Source organism: Pygoscelis adeliae, unplaced genomic scaffold (genome assembly GCF_000699105.1).
Source record: "Pygoscelis adeliae isolate BGI_AS28 unplaced genomic scaffold, ASM69910v1 Scaffold101, whole genome shotgun sequence".
In the NCBI taxonomy this organism is placed as follows: domain Eukaryota; kingdom Metazoa; phylum Chordata; class Aves; order Sphenisciformes; family Spheniscidae; genus Pygoscelis; species Pygoscelis adeliae.
The window spans coordinates 6,595,737-6,611,317 of record NW_008824238.1 but is presented as its reverse complement, the minus strand read 5'-3'; the positions used below and the strand labels follow the sequence as shown (position 1 = coordinate 6,611,317).

General features: G+C 40.2%; 1 protein-coding gene across 9 annotated transcripts in view; it reads right to left on the bottom strand.

Annotated features, from left to right (window-relative positions):
• Nucleotides 1-15,581, bottom strand: part of EYA1 (EYA transcriptional coactivator and phosphatase 1) — a 157,999-nt gene that overhangs the window by 52,463 nt on the left and 89,955 nt on the right. For 5 of the 9 annotated variants that reach the window (XM_009335031.1, XM_009335034.1, XM_009335035.1 and 2 more), the window contains 3 exons: nt 12,436-12,558; nt 5,841-5,923; nt 5,233-5,419 (listed from right to left, as the gene is read on the bottom strand). In XM_009335031.1, coding sequence (XP_009333306.1) covers nt 5,233-5,419; nt 5,841-5,923; nt 12,436-12,558 — 393 coding nt within the window. Of the gene's footprint in view, nt 1-5,232; nt 5,420-5,840; nt 5,924-12,435; nt 12,574-15,581 lie in introns of all 9 variants that reach the window. The other 4 variants (XM_009335029.1, XM_009335030.1, XM_009335032.1 and 1 more) reach the window with 1 other exon arrangement.

The following is a 15,581-nucleotide window of genomic DNA, read 5'->3' as shown; positions in this document are numbered from 1 at the left end:
AAATAATTACAAAATATAATAGTGTGTATATTATGTAAACCAGTGTACATTAGGTACGTATGACAACAACTATATTAACAAGCCCTGCAGTGGTCCAGAATTTCTTCTCCAGCTTTCAATGTTGAAGAAAAAAAGATTAAGCAATCCCATAATGGTCAGGTAGTGCCTCTCTCTATTGTAGGCATTTCTTCCTTACTCATTATTTAGGGTTTCAAACAATTTGAAATTATTGTTACTTTTAATCCTACTAAAAACAATGATGAACATCCTATTTATCTACTAAAAAAATCTGTTGAAAAGTGCATCAAATTCTTAGCCTCAACATATCTTGTGACAGTGAGTCAGGCTATATGTTGTTGAATGCAATGCAAAAGAGTTAAAATTTGTACATTGTTAACATAAAAACAGGAGAACAACCATTATCAGAAAAGCAAAACCAGTGCTGTACTTTGCCATTCATTATTGCATCCAGTCTCATTTCTGTTTTTACAGAATTTTCATTGTTTCCTTCCTATATAAATATATAGTCTAGATTTACTCTTAATTTATATTTATGAAAAAGAGCAAACATTAGAACACCAATAACGTACTGCCAATATGGCAGTATTTGTTTCCATACAGGTATTAGTGAAAGTTGCCTATATAGTCTATTTGCTCTGTTTCACTTTCCTGTCTCTAATTTATTGTTAAGAAATATGATCAGGAGAAACTGTAAAAGTAGATTTCCCTTTTGCAATACTAAATGTGATACAGTGTTCAAGGAAAAAGAAGTTTAGTCTTTAAGAGCAAAATGGTGACCCGTGGCTGAGAACAATATTTGTTGGCTAGCACAGCCCTTGTGGGGTTTTTAATCTGCATTGTGAAGTATGTGAGTAATATGAAAAAAACCTTCCAGTAATATTTTAAACATACTTATTGCAGAAACCAAGAAAACTGAAAGAGATCGAATCTCAAGAACAATGCAAGTCTCTCTTGCGGGAACCACTCTTTAATAAATTATAAATACAGCATCATATGAAACAGCAGGATAAATCCAGCTTTGCTGACTGCATTTCTAAACAAAAATTTGCACAAATCAAGAATTTTTTTGTTACCAGCTGTGACGATGGAGTTGAAATATTGCAAGAGAAAATTACTAAAGCTTTAGAAAAAGTAGTCATTTCCTACATTAACTCTTAGAAATACATGTTATGAATGTCCCTCTAATTATTTTAGAACAGCAGGGCAGGCATAATGGATTGGGGCAAAATTCCATCCATCCAGGATAAATTTCAACACTGGCCAACAGCAGGTGACTAGGTCAGAGAGCGTAAAAAGGACAGACATATACATAGTGCTAATTCACCCACTGTCTCCGGTGATTTTTTGTGTCAAGAATTTCTTGAATTGAACTTGGTACCTGTGTAAATCCAATCTTTTTCTAAGTTTGTCTAAGCAATGCTTGAACTGGCATAAACTTTTTGCATCCACAACATCCTGCAGCAAGGAGCTGCACAGCTTACAAAAATATTTCCTTTTGTTCGCTCTGAACCTGCTTCAATGAATTTGAGTATAGGAAGAGAGAGTGAATTTTTGCTCACTAGTCTACTTTTATTATTTTTTATCATTTTAATTATTATTACTTCTCTTACATACTACAGCTCACACGAAAAAACAGCAACTCATGAACTCAGCTGTTCATACCTGGGATAATCTACTCACGTATGGATTGAAAGCTCATCCCAGAAGGAACCTAATACTCTGTTGTTATTCTGATGAAAAACATTTTATTCTGTAAAGCAAAAGTTAGAATTCTACAAGCAGGGAAAAAAAACTGTGAAAATTCTTACTTTTGAACTGAAATAAAATTTTGAATGAAATCTGAAGCAAAGCACACATTACAAATTTGAAATGTCATACTGAGATTTATTGTTTTATTTAATAATTTTCTGATTGTGTCACTAGCAAAAATACAGCCTTCTGTTCACAAGAAAATAACATTAATTTGTATGTCTGATTTACGGAGACAGGGACTATCAACCTTTGTGCAATCAAAAGGTTTTGTCATGACTGAGGTACAAGAAATTTTTCAGATCCACAAAGGAAAAAGAAGAAACACTGAGCATGGAAAATCTCAGGTTCTTCTGCATGAATCCCTGGACGTCCTGGATTGCATGGCAAAAACTTGCATATTTAACTAGGAACTATGGGAAACCATAAAAGGATTATTTTATATTTGGACAAGGAATTAAACATATTTTAAGTGAAATTATCTGAGCTTTCTGAGTCTGCAAAACTCTACTAAAAATGTCACAAGAGCACATAATTACTTTCTCTCTTTTCACATGTTTCTTACCAGACTCTTCTGTTTCACTTACTGGCCCAAATTCATAGGAACCACCTATGTCTGTCAAATTCTTCTGGTGCCTCTGTAAAGTCTGAAGACCGTTCTGTGCTTGTCCTGGCATAGTTCAGAACCGCACAGATTACATGTTTTTTTTAAATATAGAAGATGTCTAGGGATATCAATATCCAGTAAGAACAGCTGCAATTCAGCAGCTGGAGCCCATCCTACTAAAGGGGTACAGTAGCCTAATGATGGCTCTGCACTGCTCTCCACCATCTCTCATATGCGGCATTCCAGTTGTGGTAGAGAATCAGCAGCCTAACTTGACCAGATTGGCAAAACAGCCTACAGAAACCTGACTTCATTGTAATTAAAATTTGGTTAGTTTGCTCCTTTGTTCTGTGTTTTTGACCCAACTGTGAATTTCCTTCTCTCTAATATGCCTTTCACTTGTCCCCACTCCACCAGAACTCCCCTCCTCCATGCTGATCCCTCTTTTCTTTGACCCCAGCCTTGCTTTATCTTCCGAGCATACTATGTATGAGCTCAACTGAAGCTTTGCAATAAGCTTCAGCAAGAAGAAAGTAAAAAAATTTACACTGTCCAAGGGGAAATGGCAAGCACAGCACTGGATGCACGGACTGGTCCTCACTTCCCTTCTACCAGGATTGAAGGCTTGTGAGGCAGCTAAAGGTTCTCACCTAATTTTAACCTAGGAACCCAACACTGGTATATCAGCCACCTTAAACTGCTCTCATACCAGTGGAGAGGCTTTGGCACCTTAGGATTAAGACTGTAGTTAAACTGAACTCTACGTAGAGGTACTCATCTCTCTCCACTCAATACAGAAGGAGCCTAAATGGGCTTGATCCTAACTTAAATGCATAAAGACAAGTGCGTAAAGATAAATGGAGAAGTCTCGGTCTAGCCCTATACCTTCTGCCGACTGCAACCATGTTGGTGAAGGGGAACAGAAAGATGGCTTCCGTTAGCACCTCCTAATAGAGAGTGGCCCACAGCAGGTACTTTCCTAAACATGTCCCTGCCTGTGGTACAGGCAGCCAGCTCAAGATAACCCCATACCTACATTGACTTGTTATTCGCAAACCATTTGAAGGAACTTTTTCAGAATTGTTAAATCAGTAACATAAATATTTCAGGGAAATAGATGGTAGTCCCAGCAATACCAGAGGAGGTGTGCACATGACCAAGGAACATGCCTAAGGGAGCAGTGGTAGGGCACCCACAGATGTACAGCTTTCAATACATGAAAGCATAAACTGTAAGAGGGCTTAGGTGCAGGACCCATCCATGAGAAAGCCCACCAACTTCTTTCAAATTTTTAGACAAAACTTTCTTAATAGGAGTGTGGAAGATTTGAGCGAGAAAAGAAAAACTTCTTAAAAAGGAACTGATAGAAAAGTTCTGTCCAGGCTTATAGAGCACAGAAGACTATTTAAATAGGAAGACAGCCTTTAAGCCACTAAGTTTGAGCTTGGGAAAAATATACCTCCTCTCTCCGTATATGTGTTTACTGTTGCTTTTAGGAAGTATCAACTACTTTAAAAAATATATGCAAACATTTTGCAAAACATCAAGACCCAGATGATACAACGATTCAACTTTAGTATCTTGATAAAAGCTAAAACTTGATCACATCTGTTTTTTGGGGGTAAGAGGAACTTACTGCTTCCAACTTAAAAAGAAAAGCAAAAAAACCCACAAGAAAACAAAACCAAAAAAATAAAAACAAAGTGAAAAGCAGAGTAATTATGCAGACTCCAATACGCATCCATATATTCTAAAAGCCGCAAACTCCCATATGCATTCATATATTTAAAAAGATTCCTTTCTCAAATACATGGCACACACGTGATCTCGTGTATATAAACACGCGCACCAGCTCTATTTTCTTCCCTACTTACTTTCAGCAAATGTATCAAAAGAGACAATACTGCATACATTTTCTTCAGGTACACACTCATGCAGAAAAGCAAAAGAGTCCTAGCAAATTATATTAAAGCTCACATTGCACATGCAAGATCAGTCCCATCAAGTACTTCAAGAAAACTAAAAACAACCTCCCCCAACAAAACTCCAAAACAAAACCTCCTGATAACATTGCCAAATCATAGCTGCTTCTTACTGCATTACTGAGAAACACATCTGCAACCTTGGACTTTCTCTCTGACACATTTCAAACTTCTGCAATCTACTAACTACTGACATGCTTGAACTGTTAAAAAATGTATTTTTATTTTTTTTAATAATGAGAAAAGTATTTTTCACCTCTCATTTCCAAAACCAGCTGGAGCAGTTTGGCATAAATGTTCAAAAAATATCTCAACTAGTAAAGGACTGCCAAATTCCAGCAAGATAGGTAAAACGACTGGGAAGAAGGACAAGCCACTGAAAATCTTTTCTTAAAATGGAAACACTTGTGCAATTTCAACTCCCCATTACAAGCATTATTATGTCCTCCGAAAGTGAAAAACACAAAAGCTCTCTTTCAAGTGGACAGTTGGGCTATGGTCTGAAGGCCTCTCGATTTCAGTCTTACTCAGGAAAAATCAAAGGAGTTTATCTTAATGAAGACAGAGCTTAAAAGCATCAGGTTCTGGTTTAGTGTAAAGACCTTCCCGTATCCTGCAATTTTTAACACAAGCATTTTACAAATAAATACAAACAACTTGTATTTCGTACAAGCTTTAAACTTCTACTGATCCAGGTTTTTCTTTAGTCTATTTTCTCTTAGAATTTGTGCAAGAAGGGCCACAGGCTCAGTATTAAGAAATAATAATAATAAAAAAAAATCAACAACTACACACACACAAAAAAATCCAATTCAACCCCCTTTCAACTTACAAAAACGTGCTTCATAGGGACCATAAAATCCGTGTAATTACCTGCTGCAGGATCTGTAACCGCTTGACTGGTGATGCCAGATGGTGGTTCTTGAAGCTGGTATGTTGCATTTGTGGAGGGTGTCGTTGGGCTGGTGTTGCTGTTTGTCATGTAATGTGAAGGATATGGTGAGCTATTATAATACTGTGCATATTGGCCCTGGCCAAAACTGGGATAAGAGGGATATTCCTGCAAGACAAAAAAGCAACTGAATAGTCCATCAAAGTTTTGCTACTTTTTAGTATAAATTCCAAAATATAACTACAAACACATGTCAGACTTTCAGCACGTATGCTTCCTGGACTGGATGCTATAGGACCTAAAGCTGTGAAGCAGGAAAACGAAATCTAAATTACACATAATTTAGTATGTCTTCTCATACAAACAGCTTATTAGGCACACCACTGAAGATGTGTGAATAAGAACATCAAATCCAGAGAATTAGTTCTACTATTGGAAGATGATGAAATGAAGAAAAACATTTATAAACATTAGTTTAACTTGAAATTATGCAAATTTCGGTCAAAAAGCTATTTACGGGTTACATTTTTTCAGTGGATGATAATTCTAAGTTTGCCAAAGTTTCCTTGACTCATATTTACAATTTTACCTGCTGTGAACTATTAAATCCAGTAGAATTTGTGAGTGAATTATTTCCTGCATATATTCCTGATGATGTTGTAAAACTGCTGCCTGAAATGAAATGAAAAATTACATGAATTACTAAAATACAGTATCCGAAAATAACTTCCATCATGCGATCATATCATAAGGATATGTCATATTTGTAATATTTCCCACATGTTGACTGATTTGGTTGTCATCAGCTCTATAACATGTTAATATAGGGAAAGTCATAATTCATTGTGCCTACATTGTGTGTTTCATTATTGCAATAAAAAGAAAAACTTGAAATTTAGACAGAAATTTGGAGCCACCTCAGGTCTGACTGAATATTAGGCTATCACACCCCTCCAAATAATCCCCAGCATTGTGGAAAAAACGAGGGTTTCTTCACTTTCAGTTTTTGTTGAACAATAACTGCGAGCCTTGTCCCAAGAGATGCCGCCTCCTCTCACTGAAGCCCACTGGCTCCGTTTCTCCTACCGCCTTAAAGAACTGGGTCCTCTCCCCTCCCTGAGCCTCAGCGCCCGAAGGAACAGCAAAAGCTGTAACTCTCTGCTCCGAACAGCTCAGCCCAACTGCGAAGCCATTAGGATTCGCTAATCGATCATAGATAGCCTTGGGCCGCAAACATTTTTCTTTTTTGATAGAGTCTATGGGGCATGACACAAGGGAAAAAAAGTACCTCCCTGAGAAGGGAGACCCAAGATTGAATTTAGCCCGGAGACTGAATTACTGCCTTCACCTCCCTCCTCCCCTCACGAGCCACCAAAAATAGACAGATGGGGCTCTTGTTTAATACCTAACCTGAGAAGCTGTTCCACTAAAAGGGCAGCAACCCCCTTTCAGCTGTTTTGCCCTCTCTGGTTATAACCCGGGACTGACACAGCCACCAGCTGAGACATACGGGTGCACAGGGTGAGGCTACATAAGCCAGCAGAAAGTCTGCAATGAGGCAACCTATTGAACTCGTCCAGCGGGAGAGCACCAGCCAGTGAGGAGCTCACGTTAAAGCACGCAGGTTGTTTACAGCCTCCCTCGCCACCGAAACCTGCCTTAGTGCAAAGATATACCGAGACCTTGGGAGCAAAAGCTTTCAGGTGAGCAAAGGAGGCAAGGAGGGATGGAAATCAAGAGGGAGCCAGGTGTACAGATGCACCAATCCTCTGATGTACGCGACGAACTCAATTAACAACCAAATCCTATGTAGCTGTTACTCATTGGGAAAGTGACATTTCTTGCAATTCCAAGCAGCGGGGAATGCAGGCAGGGCTGCATGCTTAGTACAACCCCTAAAGGGCATTTGTGAGCTATTTACTTTTTTAAACCAAAAAACCCCCCAAAACCCATTAGGCATCCTAGCTGTAAGAAGTCAGAAGGAAAAATATTTAAATGCTTTGATTGCAAAAGTTACTAAAAACTCGCACAGTTAAGCCTCAAAGTAGATGTGAAGTATGTCCAACAGCAGCGGGAGTAAAAGATGAAGCTTAAACTTAACATGTGATAATGACTGTAAACACTTCTCTTGTATTTGCTATTAGTGCAAAAGCTTTGTGGTTGTTGATAGATGCTACTAATCCTGTGAACTAAAATCAGATTACTTCAGCAGAAGAGTTGACATCCAAGTTTAGCAGATAGTACAGATAAACAGTACTAATGAGAAAAACATGTTGTTTTAAATTTAATTTAAAATTGGAAAACAGATGTTATTTTTTATTATAACAAACCCCAGAGCCAAAATACAGCTGAAAAATATTTTAAATTGCAAAACTTTGAAATGCTATTTTATTTCTAAGAGTGCTTTGGCTGGAAGAATGTAAGTCACTGTGTCTCTTTTTATTTCTGTAGTTATTTCTGAGTGATGCAGTAATGCATTCAAACACAAGTTTTATGGGTGCACGGTTTGAACCATTCTGATAGGTATAAAAGGCCTCATAATTATAAGAAGAAAAAAAACCCCCAACAACCTTTTTTTAATGAATACATTATCTTTCCACAGAAAGGCTGGCAAATAATTTGCAAGAGCAAATGAGGAAAGTAATTACATGCCAGCCAGCATCTCTCCCTCTCAGACAAAGACACACACATACTAACACGCAGATCTCTCTCTTTCATCTCATGGTCAGCGCTGGCTCCTATGGAGGAGGGGTAGGGGTCTCCTAGACCGTAACAAACATGAAGCAGGTTTCTCAGAAACAGCTCTGTGGGCCACCCAGAACTACTGGCCTAAAGTTGTTTTTAAAATACTCCAATTTTGCCATTTGTTTTTTAAATAATCGGCCGCAGAACGGCATAGAGCTGCTTGTTCCTGCCTTAGCTGAGCAAACACAAAAATAAGAATCTTTACAAAACGCGTGAGATTTACTGCCCCACGTTCGCCCACTATGTAGCTTTAAAATGTGATAAAAGCTGTAAATTGCAGGTCAAAGGTCTATTTTGCAAAGAGCGGGGACCCACATTAAAGCTGAGAATCCCAGGCAGCGTCGGAAGACGGCCGGACCCTGCTGGGACCAGGGCGTGGGCTCCAGGCGCGGGGCTCGCCCCCGTGCCGCCACGAGGTGCAGGATGCAGTCCTCCCCTGTGTATTTGCCACAGAAGTCCATTTGCTTTCCTAGCTCAGTCTCCTTGCCATGGGCTATGTCTATCATCAGGGTACAATGTATGTGGCAGAAGTTTAGTGCAGCTCTCCTGGGAAAGCCTAAGACGGCCAGATGGGCTATTTAAACTCAAGGTTTCTTCCGTTTGCTTACAGTGTTTAAAAATCCTTGGCAGACTCCCCCTTGTTGTCCTAGTAACTGCTTAGCCATCCAGCACAATATTTTTATACTGTATAATAATAACCGAATACCTTAACGTTTACTTTTGTATGGATGAATTCCCACACCAATTGGTTAGTATATTCTCAAACATTACAGTCTTGGTAACTAAAACAATGCTGGTGCACATCACAGGTCTAGTACCCTTCCAGCGGTAGGATACTCGGGTGCAGGGTAAAAGCCACGCTTTTATCACAGTCAAAAGATACTCAAGAAAACAGTTGCAAAGGGAGCTCTTTCTTTGGCGTTTCCCCCAGACCTTCTCCACTCCATTTATCCTCACTGAGCAATCCTTATAACTCTGCCAATATAGGAACAACGGCCCATTCCCACAGCCATTAGTCATGTAAGTGGTCTTTCAACATCTATGAAGCAACTTATATGAAAAACAGCTTAAGGAACATACTTAAAAAGTAAGGGTGGCGGGGAGTGGGGAGATGGGGCAGCAGAAGCTCCTAGGTCCTCTTTCCACCCTCTCCCCTCCGCACTCCCTGTAATAGGGATGATAAATTTGTAACAAACAAAAATCCAATTACCAGAATAACCTTAGCAAGGAGTCACAGGCAGCGATTTTCCTCATCATTTTCAAAAGTTGGCAGTCTCCCTCTCCGCTATTGTTCGGTGACTAATCACGCTGTAATTTTAGCAGGGTCAGGAAAAGCACTGGGTTTAATTGGCTGCACACGCACCATGAGGCAGCGCCTTCACATTGCAGGGAGACATTCACCCCAGGGAGAGGAACCAGAATAACTCCAAAGCTTTTGAGCGCAAGGTAAGCCCAATCAGGGAGCACGAGCACAGCAACTGCAAGGCTGCTAGGAAATCCCCTTTACTGCCGGCAAGAATGCCAGCAGGGCCCCAAGCACGCTGTCACGTAATGCTTGGTTGTGAAGTAGGTTGTGGGATCCATTATCTCCATTTAGCAGCTCAGCAGCCACACACAGGAGATGAAGAACGGCTATTGCAGGCTATGACAAGGCTGAGGCTGCAGCGTGCCCATATACTGCTAGAGGGGAAAGGGAGAATAAACTCATTGCCCTCTCCGGAGGTTTCTGCACAAACAGCTGAACAGCAGCAGCACTATCCCCATCTTCTGTCAAGAGAATCAATTTTGTCCTTAAATAACAGTTGAAACTATGAATAGGTTCTCCTTCCAAAATTAAATGAGGAAAGGTAAACAAATGTTCCTGTTTACTTTTAACATCTGTTCAATCAAAAGGAAGAATTAAGTCAATTTAAAGTTGCTTCAAATTCAAAAGTTAGCCTAATGAAAACATTAAAAAGACATATATTCTCATGTATACTATAGATATATACTGTCACCATTTAACTGCAAGAAAGACCTGTTCAGCAATGTGATTCTTTTCTACTTAGCTTCTAACAACTCCACCAATATTTTCATTTGAAATATTCTCTCCTTATTTCCATTCTTATGGTCTGCAAGGTTTCTGTAGGAGACCAGTCCTTCCCTCATCCACACGCCGTGCTGTTCACGAGCACAACTAAAATGACATACACACCACGGGGACCTCCAGACTCTCCCACTCTGACCTGTGGCTCTTCCACCCGAGCCAGACTGTCAGCGATCTGCTGCCTTCCACAGGCGGGCAGCTCTCAGCCCAAGCACGGCACAGCTGGAGCAGAACCCAGGCTCAGACACCCTCCTCCCTCAGCCCTGCAGACAATACTATCATGAAATCAATGCCTCTGACTCTCCTCTCATTAGAGCTTCACAACTGGGTCATCTTTAACACATTTCTTTGGCAGAATATTTTTAAATCCTTGCCTTTCAATGTGTGCAGCTGAAATACTTGCCAAGATCTTACTGTTCCACCTCTTGACAACCGCCACCTTTCCATGACCTTGACAATTCCGATCTTAAACACATTTTGCATATCGCAGAAAACAAAGCAATACCCTTTATGACAGACCTCTGTGCAGTCCATTGACCGAGTCCTAGCTTTGCTCTACTAATGCCAGAATTCACTACTTACTCTTAAAATTTTCCAACAAGCGCTCTCTCACATTATCCCATGCTGCTCCCCCTTTCCTCCCTCCATCGAATGAGTTTCCCATAGACATCTGCAAAACTACTTCATTGTCCTCCCTAAAATCCCTTTCTATTGACATCCCTCTGCTCTGTATCTTACAAAAACCCCCCACCTTTAGAGCTGTTAGATGACCAATATGGGGTGACGACTGTTTATTATGCCTAAACTGTGCCAGCTTTATTGTTATATTAGGCCCTAATAAGCCTGTGTGTTTTATTTTACCCTCCAACTTCTATGGGGACTATATTTTCATTTGGCTGTATAGGTTAGCACAACAGGATCCCGATATATGACTGAGGCACGAAGGCACTACTGCAATAGAAATTATAGGCAACACAGACATGATTTTTCAATAACTCTATTTCCTAGCGACCATGAATTATCAGTTCCTTAAAAGCTGGAATGTCGATCCAGGAGTTCCTCGTAGCTGCTGCTGGCAAGCATTTTGAGCTGTCTCCTACGGAGAGGCAGGGTTTTTTTCAGAGAGGGGTATGTGTGTTTGGTTTTTTTAGTGTAGCTATCTGCAGATAGCAAAACCAATAACCTGGTTATGGTTATATTTACTCTGATGAGTAGGAGATCGCCACTATTCAGCATGTAGACAGAAGTTTGCATACTACTCTTATACTATCTTCCTCTTACTTGTCAAAGCACACTACAAGTAAGCAATACTTCAGATGTCAGATGGTCGCTTCTACTCAACACACAGTTCAAAAGAAGATTTAAAAAAAAACCAAAAAACACCTCTCTTGTGTGTGAGCGAAGGACTGGATCAATATACCCTTAAAGCCATGGAACAATAGCAAAACCTCATTCACTTCGTCTCTGAAAGCACTTCTGCTTCAAGACATTTCATGGAGAGTTTACATGATGGCAAAGAGTTTAAATAGAGCATGATAATAATAACGAGAGGTGCTAAACTTTTAAAAAATGTGGTCCAATTCTGTGAGTGATCACTTATTTCAACAATTCTAAAATCTGCAACACACCTGATTTCAACTGTCAAATTCAGGGGTGAAAAGTCCTGCAGCAGACATCAAAAATTAGCTATTTGTAGTAAACAAAGATTTTTTTAAATATCCCTTAAAGTGGTGAAAATCCAGAATCGGGCACACCCAGTGACTTCCCAACACAGAAGGGGAAAAAGAATTGGGAGAACAAGGTGGAAAGATATTAAGTAAACTAAACAGGCAAGTAAGGCTACAAAATATAATTGGTAATAATAGCCCACACATACAAAGACTTACAGCTTTTAAATAGACTTCAAAGAAACAGAGTTCAATCATTACTTAGCTACCTCCGCAGCTGCAGTAGGTATTTTTATCTTCTTTTCCCTCCCTGAACACACTCAGGTGTCAAATTATATTTGGCACTTCCTAAATTCATAATCCTGACACGTTTTCCAGGACTTGCTTTGTCACATTCACTATTTGTTAAACTATTGCTATTTGGAGATACATTTTTACTGTAATAACACAACAACACTTCACTATTTAAAAATTAATGAAGCGTGGGATCTTCCAAACTGTTGAGAGCTGGCCCGTCGCTGCTTTCAGCAAAGGCAATCATCATTTCAGCTCCAACTGCAATAACATCAGAGGTAAGTGCTCGAGCAAACATTCATTTTTATCCTAGGAATGTAAAGAAATAAGGGGGGAAAGAACTCCATAGCATTAACTACATCTAATTAATGGTAATATCTGTTTATACAGACCTTGCATCTGGTAGCTATAGGGAGCCTGTCCAGGTTGAGGTGTGCTAAAGCTGGCACCGTAGCTTAGAAATCCTGTCTGTCCAGGTGACTGTGACTGTGCCAATCCACCTTCTGTCTTGATGCCTGCCCACAATGCACCTAAATCAGTTAGTGACAGCAAATCTATTTGTTCATATTCAAACAGGGATGGAAAATAAAATCACTTAATTAACAGCATTTTTAACATATACCTACTATTGCATGCATGACAGAACGAGTATGGAGAGCATGCACAAATGAACAGAGTAAGGGCAGTCTAAAAGCACACATAAAACTGAAGTTCACCAGGGAGAGGTTAAATTCAAAACTGTGTTTCCAATAACTGCAAAAGAAATTTATACATGAACAGGAAGTTGCATTATTCCTTTTTTCCTTTCCTGCCAGGGGCTAACTTTTCCACATATTCATGACATTTCACAGAGGTAGATTAGCAACTTTATATGATTTTAATGAAGCATAGCATAGCCAAGCTCTCCTGCCATCTACCCATTAATGACATAACTGAGATTTGCATTGTATAATATTCTTACATGAAAATTACATAGCTCCGAGTGCAATGGCTTTCTAAGGAATTAGAAGTGGATAAAGAGAACTAGCAGCATTAAGTGTAATGATCATTTTCAAAGCTAATTAAACACTACAGGAGGCATTCAGTCTTTTAACAAATAAACACCTAATAGACAGGAACTATTCCTGAAGCAATCTCCCAAACTGGGAAAAACATAGCAGAGAGTCATTAATCTGCACTGACAGGGAAATCCATTACACATCACATTACCCTCTCATTTCCAAATTTAGTAATAAAAGAATCCAAAGTCCAATTAAATGAATGACTTGCCTCCCAACTTCAGTGATTCTTCCCCCAATTTGTAAGGCAACAAGCAAGTAAATATCAGCAAGTGAAACACTGAGGAAATGCACACAATTCAGCCTCTGTCTCTTAGTTTTAATTATAAGGTTGTCCCAACATGAACTACCATTTAAAAATAATTATAGCCAAAGCAATGGAAAAGTAATACAATACTCTTAGGTTTCACTGTGGCATTCAGTGATACCTCATTGTTCAGAAACCACCGTTATTTGAACCGAATTAACTAAGTGTGAATTAGTAACATTCCTTTGAAAATGACTGTTAATCTAAGTCCATTTCCTGGTTGGATTTAAAAAAAAAAAAAAACACCAACAATATTCAACAACATTTGAAGGTAGGAGAGAGATAAGAAGTTACTGTGTTTGCAAAACTTCAGTATCTCCCTATATACAAATGGCAGCATATTTTCTTCTGCCATTTAAATCATTATTTTTCAACTGCTGTCATTAATTACCCTTAATGCCTTCTGCCAGACCTGCTAACTGCCAGACTAACCCTGTTTGCTTGTTTTTCCCTCATGCTTACTTGCTTCTTCTGTTTCACATTACAATTGAACAATCACAATGATGAATCTGACACCTCGTTTCCAAGGGGAAACTCCTGCTATGGATGTTTTGGTATCAGTGATCCCTATTTGTTGCCTGTTTAAGGACTTCTGAAATGCTGATTAAATATTGCTTAGAGAAAGTTTAATGAAATCAAGCATTACATTTCTAGGCCAGCTTTAATGGCCTGACTCAACTCTCCATCTCAGACGAAGCGGGAGGAGACGATCAAAGGCAGCAGCAGGAAGATGCGACTGGAGTGAAGACAACTTGGCACTGACGTGCCCTTTTGCAAACCTCCATGCTATGAAGAGCCTTTCATCTCCTGGGACTTACTCTTCCCACCTGCTCTCATCGAGAAGGCCTTCACTCATCAAACCTTGATGCTCCCTTCTCCTTCTCCCAAGTCTAATGTATGCAAGGAAGCGGGAAGGGAGAGTGAGTAAACATAAGGAGACTGCCAGGATCTTGAAAGAAAAGAAGTTGGTAAGCGAAGCCTTTGCTAGATGCTGGTACCGGAGCAGGCAGGAGGAGGGAGCTTCAGGAAATTCTCCAGCCTCCTCAGGGGCTTTGCAGATGAACCAGAGCCAGGAGCCCCTGGGAGGCAGCTGTCAGTGGCATTCCCCTCCACCCCCCTTCCTGCCTGCACGGCTGCACCATGGTGGAGGTGGGGGAGTGGAAAAATGAAGAGGCTAGAGGTGCATTCGAGACAGCACCTTCCCAAACTCTGCCCTAGAGAGAAAACTTGAGGGAGGTTGATAGGAGAATTCACGAATACTTTTTCTTCCAGTAAGCCCCAGAGTAAAGAAACAAAGAGAAAGAAGCCCCCCACTCCAACTCAGAGTTTTTCCTTTCACATACGTCATGCCTCCTCTCTTTATACCTGCTGGAAGCTCTCTGCCTGGACAAGAGAAAGGCAAGGCAGATGGTACATGGGGTCTAAGCTGCAGACCCAAGAGGAGAATTTTGGCTCTAAACAAGGCTTCAGTTCCTGCCTGTTGCAAATGAGCGTCCCAATGTTCCCCATGTAATTTATTTTGGGAGCACGGATTATATGATGGGCCTTAAATATGCAAAAATATATATGGTGTTAGGCCCCAAAATTTTTTAATAGTTATTTGCTTTTAAATATTACTCCTGTGAAGTACATCAGCGAGGAGCACCTTAGCCCCAGTCACGAGGCACTGTCTGAAAACAACAAAACGCGTTAAAATCCACTTGGCTCAGGAGCTGGGGGTTTCAGTGGTCAAAAGCAGCTCTGCAATGTAACACGTTAGGCAAAATTATCCGAAGTCCTAGGCACGCAGGATGGACTGGGCAAAAAACCGAAACAAAACAAAAGAGCAGGCAGGCATGTTAACCCCTGGCGAGCAGTTGCCAAGTAAAGCAACTCTCAATTATAGCTCCGAGGACAGCGAGACAGCTAACTGAAGTAGTGAAATCAAGGCCTTGCTGAAGTCAGTGGGAGTTTTATAGTTGACTTCAGTGAGGTCAGGATTTCATCCAGAGGAACCAAGGAAAAAAACAAAAAAGTCACTGTTTGGGCTGCCCAAGCCACCGCAGCCAGCCAAGTATGAACATGAGGTGTCCACAGGAGAAACAGGTCAAGAAAAGCGCGGTGGGGAAAGGGGTCGTCTGTTATCACACCACCTGATCCAGCTGGAAATAGCAGACAAGCTCTGTCAGCAACA